The sequence below is a fragment of the Echinops telfairi genome, unplaced genomic scaffold (genome assembly GCF_000313985.2).
Source record: "Echinops telfairi isolate 266 unplaced genomic scaffold, ASM31398v2 ScPeMD7_34;HRSCAF=130, whole genome shotgun sequence".
Taxonomy (NCBI): domain Eukaryota; kingdom Metazoa; phylum Chordata; class Mammalia; order Afrosoricida; family Tenrecidae; genus Echinops; species Echinops telfairi.
In genome coordinates, this window is record NW_022103931.1 from 3,580,632 (window position 1) to 3,586,829 (window position 6,198).

At 38.3% G+C, this 6,198-nt stretch overlaps 1 protein-coding gene across 1 annotated transcript in view; it reads left to right on the top strand.

The window, feature by feature from the left end:
- ERCC6L (ERCC excision repair 6 like, spindle assembly checkpoint helicase) overlaps positions 1-5,881 on the top strand; it is a 31,706-nt gene extending 25,825 nt beyond the window's left edge. The window contains exon 2 of the mRNA XM_045290241.1: positions 1,760-5,881. Within this exon, the coding sequence (XP_045146176.1) occupies positions 1,860-5,522 (3,663 nt within the window). The 5' untranslated portion in view covers positions 1,760-1,859 and the 3' untranslated portion in view covers positions 5,523-5,881. The remainder of the gene's footprint in view (positions 1-1,759) is intronic.
- Positions 5,882-6,198: the final 317 nt, after the last annotated feature.

Here is a 6,198-nt window from a genome sequence, read left to right on the forward strand (position 1 = left end):
ATCTCCACTCCGCACTCCCCCCATCATTCACTATGGTAAGATTTTTTGTTCTGATGATGCCTTACACCTGATCCCTTCGACACCTCGTGGTTGCCGTATTTTCATGTGCTTATTGGCTATTTGTAATTGTCAAGTTATTTGCCCAGTTTAATTGGCTTTTAGTTTTGTTGTTGTTGACTTCTGCAAGCTTTAAGATATAGTCAGGATATAAAATGTTTATCAGATATACAATTTTCAAATCTTTTTTCCCATTTTCTGATAAAGTTTTGATTTTGATGAAGTCCAATTTAATTAGTTTTCCTTAATTGCTTATGCTTCTTGCTGTCATATTTATGAAACCGTTGCCAAATTTAAGTTCATGAAATCTTGTGCCTGTTTTCTTCTAAGAATTTTATTGTTTTAAGTCTTTAATCCATTTTAAATTAACTTCTGTGTATGGTGTGTGATGGAATTAAAATTTAATTCTTATTTAAAATCATAATAAGACTATACAATAAAGCATTTAACAAACATTACATTTATAATTCAGTGACAGTTTCATTCTTTTGCAGTGTGGCTATCCAGTTGAAAAGAGTGTTCTTTCCCCACAGAATTACTTTGGTACACTTGTCAAAGATCAATTGACTGTAAACCATTGTAAAGTAATAAGCAGATGCTACATAATTATTTTAAGGCAATATGAAGGGGCTGCAACAAGTTTGTGGAAATTTTTTTCTTATCTTTCAACTCTATCTTCCACAAGCTTTTTGAAGCCTCCTTGTATCATTTGTTACATGTAAAGAATATGTTTAAGGAAACTAAGAGTAGAGCCAGGGAGACCAGTGACTTGGGAGTTGCAATTATCCGGGCTAGAGATACAGTGACGTGGATCACAGTAGTAGTAACTGGAAAGACGGAAGGTAGGTTATACTTGGAAAATAAACTTAGTAGAACTTGGTGACTACTGGAGTGTGTGTGTGTGTGAGTAAAATGAGAAGAAGGGTCAAGGATGATCTCCAAATGCCTAGGCTGCGTAGTGATGTGGATAGCTATGTTATCTATTTTATAAGGGAGGGATAATGAATTTAATTTGACATTAAATAAGAGATTTTCAAGCAGAGATGTGCAGTGGGTGATTGGAATGTGGGTCTAGACTAGAGCTTGGGTTGGAGATAATGACATGGGAGACATCAGCACATTGGTTGGAAGTAGTTCTGAGACAGTCCAAGGAGAAGAGTATAAACAATGGGAAAAGGGCCCCGGGAGCCGTCTGAAAGGAATGAGTCGAAGAGAAGAAATGGCCCATGTTGTAGGAGGAAAATAGGAGAGCCTATAGGAATCTAGTGAATTAGGGGGTGGGGGGGAGGTAGGCAGGCATTTTAGGAGGAAGGTAGTATCAAATGCATCACTGAGGTCCAGAAAAATTAAGTTTGAAAAGTACCTTATGTGTCTTACCTGTTTCCATCCCCCACACAAATTATTTGTTTTACAAATAATATCACTCCATACTTCTTAAGGGTGATAGTTAAAAAAGAATATTGTGAAGTCAATAACCTTTGGGCATTTGTTTCCATAACTAGTGCCTGAAGGTGTTGCTGGCACGTGTCTCACGTGAGGTCAGCTTTCATCGGCATCTTCTGTGCTAATCTTTCCCCACCCTGAATTAAGGATATTAAAAGCTGAAATGTAGTTTGGATTCCAAAATAGACTCTCTATGGTTCTTTGGGTGAATGTTCAACGTTTCCTTTCTTTCTAATTGTTTTGTTTTTTTTTTTAACAGATATGTGAAAGAGGCCAAAGAAGCAGCTAAGAATGGAGATCTGGAAGAAGCCTTTAAACTGTTCAATTTGGCAAAGGACATTTTTCCCAATGAAAAGGTGATGAGCAGAATCAAAAAATTACAGGAAGCATTGGAGGAGTTGGCAGAACATGGAGAAGATGAGTTCACAGATGTGTGCAACTGTGGCTTGCTGCTTTATCGAGAACTGCACAACCAGCTCTTTGAGCACCAGAAGGAAGGTGTCGCTTTCCTGTATAGCCTGTACAGGGATGGAAGAAAAGGTGGTATTTTGGCAGACGATATGGGATTAGGAAAGACTCTTCAAATCATCGCTTTCCTTTCTGGTATGTTTGATGCTGCACTTGTGAATCATGTGCTGTTAATCATGCCAACCAATCTTATTACTACGTGGATAAAAGAGTTTGTCCGTTGGACTCCGGGAATGAGAGTCAAAGCCTTTCATGGTCCTAGCAAAGATGAACGCACCAGAAACCTCAGTCGAATTCAGCAAAGGAATGGTGTCATTATCACTACATACCAAATGCTAATCAATAATTGGCAGCAGCTTTCAAGCATGAATGGCCAAGAATTTGTGTGGGACTATGTTATCCTTGATGAAGCACATAAAATAAAAACCTCATCTACTAAATCAGCAATATGTGCTCGTGCTATCCCTGCAAAGAATCGCATCCTCCTCACAGGAACACCAATTCAGAATAACTTACAAGAATTGTGGTCCCTATTTGACTTTGCTTGTCAAGGATCCCTATTAGGGACGTTAAAAACTTTTAAAATGGAGTATGAAAATCCTATTACTAAGGCAAGAGAGAAGGATGCTACCCCAGGAGAAAAAGCCTTGGGATTTAAAATATCTGAAAATTTAATGGCAATCATAAAACCGTATTTTCTCAGGAGGACTAAAGAAGAGGTACAGAAGAAAAAGTCAAGCAACCCAGACATCAGATTTAGTGAAAATAATCCAGATGTTGATGCCATTTGTCAAATGCCTTCCCTTTCCAGGAAAAATGACTTAATTATTTGGATACGTCTAGTACCATTACAAGAAGAAATATATAGGAAATTTGTATCTCTGGATCATATCAAAGAGTTGTTAATGGAGACACGCTCCCCTTTGGCTGAACTAGGTGTCTTAAAGAAGTTGTGTGATCATCCTAGGTTGCTTTCTGCACGGGCTTATTGTTTACTGAATCTAGGGGGATCTAAGTTCTCTTCTCAAAATGAAAATGAGAGGGAAGAATCTTCAGATGTGAGCCATCTTTATCAAGTAACTGATGATACATTGATGGAAGAATCTGGAAAAATGATATTCCTAATGAACCTACTTATGAGACTGCGGGATGAAGGACATCAAACTTTGGTCTTTTCTCAATCGAGACAAATTCTAAACTTTATTGAACATCTCTTAAAGAAAAGGCACTTTAAGACACTGCGAATCGATGGAACAATTACTCATCTCTTGGAACGAGAAAAAAGAATAAAATTATTCCAGCAAAATAAAGATTACTCTGTTTTTCTGCTTACCACTCAAGTTGGTGGTGTTGGTTTAACCCTAACTGCAGCAACTAGAGTGGTCATTTTTGACCCTAGCTGGAACCCTGCAACTGATGCTCAAGCTGTGGATAGGGTTTACCGAATTGGACAAAAAGAAAATGTTGTAGTGTACAGGCTAATCACTTGTGGGACTGTAGAAGAAAAAATATACAGAAGACAAGTTTTCAAGGACTCGTTAATAAGACAAACTACTGGTGATAAGAAGAACCCTTTCAGATATTTTAGTAAACAAGAATTAAGAGAGCTCTTTACAATCGAGGATTTTCAGAGCTCTGCAACCCAGCTGCAGCTGCAATCTTTGCATGCTGCTCAGAGAAGATCGGATGATAAATTGGACGAACATATTGCCTACCTGCACTCTTTGGGAATCGCTGGAATCTCAGACCATGATTTGATATTCATGCATGATCTATCTGTCAAAGAAGAACTGGATATGATAGAAGAATCTCAATATATTCAACAAAGGGTTGAAAAAGCTCAGTTGCTTGTTGAATTGGAATCTCAAAATACAGAGCTCCTGATGGAAAGACAAAGAACAGTAAGTGAGGGGCCATCGTTGAGAGAACCCGTGTTTCCTTCTCAAAAAAAGAAATACCTTCAACTAAATACACCACAATTTCAGCCTTCACCTCTTACATTTACCCATCATACACAGGAAGAAGATATCAGTGTACGAATGGCAAATGTAATCATTGATGACGTGGCTGAAGAGAGTGAGAAACAAGATCTCTCCAGTATGAAGATGAACGTTTCTGACCAGAAAGATGATAAGCACACATGTGAAAATAGACTGGACTCTGAGTTTACAGCTACTTTATCCAGAGAGGGTGCAGATGTAGAAGAAATTTGCACTGATTCTTTATTGAAACTGGCAAGAAGCTTTACAACTGACACTGAGGCTTTACAGAAGGAGGCATTGCAAGAGAGCTCTCTGGGAAGTTATAACGGTTCACCTGGCAAATCACTCAGGGCTGATACTGGGCCAAATCTAGATCAACCAAAAGATGATGAAATTCTACATCACTGTAATCTATGGCCCACTAATCCTATAACAAGTCAAAATGAAAATGTAGAATGTAATTCATCCATTATTGAGCTAGCTGATGACTTGTCAGCATCTCATATCACCCTGCAGGATACTCAAACAAATGAGGCCAAATCAGAAGAGGAACCTTCAGCATCTGCACAGTATGCTTGGTCAGCACTCCACAGTTCACTGCAGGATGCGCAAACAAATGAGGGAATGTCGGAAGATGAGCCTTTCGCATCGTCGCTACAGTATGCATGTGATTTCAACCTTGTCTTGGAAGACTCTGCAGACAACAGGCAAAATATTTCCAGCCAGTGTTTGGAGCATAGTGAGAAAGAAAACAATTGGTGTAGTCCTGAAGCTAATTCTAGAGCAGAGTTTGTGCATAACAAAACAGGCCGTTTCAGTTTGGGTTTTTCTGAGAAAGACGATGAATCAGAAGTCTCAGTAGCTACTGCGAAAACCAGAAGTAAAGCTAGAAGGATTGTTTCAGATGGTGAAGATGAAGATAATTCGTTTGAAGGCATTTCAAGCACAAATCCATTCAGCACATCACCCTTTCCATTCTCATCTGTGGAACAGTTTGATGCTTCAACTCCTAAAAAGGACATTAGTCCATCTCAAACGTTCTTTTCCCCTAAAATAGCTGTCAGTGGAAACAAGACTATAAACTCTAGGCAATCTCTGGCTTCTAGGCGATCTCTTATAAATGTGGTTTTAGACCATGTGGAGGATATGGAGGAAAGACTTGACAACAGCAGTGAAGCAAAAAGTACTGATGATTATCTAGAAGAAGGAGCAGAGGGAATCAGTGGAGAAACCTCAGAGAACGCAGAAGAGGATCTTTCCCGAGAAAAGCAATCTTCACAAAATAAGTCCAGTTGGTTAACTCTGTCTAATCCTGGTGCTTCAGTGTCGGAGACCCCTGTTGATGACCCTGAGTCTTTGTCTGGTAGACAGTTAATGGCTTCTACTCATGACGAGGAAGTAGAGGCTGCAAGTGACTACGAGACTCTTGTAATACGTGGAAAAGAATTGAAAGAGTGTGGGAAAATACAAGAGGCTCTCAATTGCTTAGTTAAAGCACTAGACATAAAAAGTGCAGATCCCGAAGTCATGCTCATGACTTTAAGTTTGTATAAGCAACTTAACAAAACTTAGTAATTTGACAGTATTTTAAAGTGGAATTGAGTATAAGGTAATCTTTGTTTCCCTAATTGGATTCGTTGCGAGCATTGCTTAAAGTGAGAGAGTTCTCAAAGGGGAAATTTTTGTTTCTAACACTTGTAAATTTGATCATTAGCTGTCCAACCTTCAGAATACAAATGATCTTGTATTCATTTAGTATTTCTTCAGTCAAATTCTATATTTTGTAAGCATATGCAATAAACAATCGAATTATATTACTTCTAGAAAGGTTTTTGTAAAATTATTCTGGCCATTTTCCATTTTCCATATAAAGTTACTGCCTTTGTATATCACGCTTCAGATAACAAAATTAAAGGTACTTTTCTCAAGTATTTTCTTTTCCGTTCATTTTCTTTCATGGAGATGGGATTAGCAGATCCATATGGAAACTCCTTTGTTTAGCGTGTCTCTCATTCCAAATCTAAGAATTTTATAGGGTAACATACTTAGTGCTACGATTCACTCTTACCCTGGCTGAAGTCCTGTGCGGACCACTTGGTAATTTCCCCAAACATGCATCTTTTTGTCTAATTTGACACTTAATATTAACTTTATATCTTGGAAGTATAGATCGAAATGGAGCATGGTTCCTTCTCAAAAACATAATGTGCAGCATAGCACTCTTAGCATCAGAGAAATGGAAATGGTT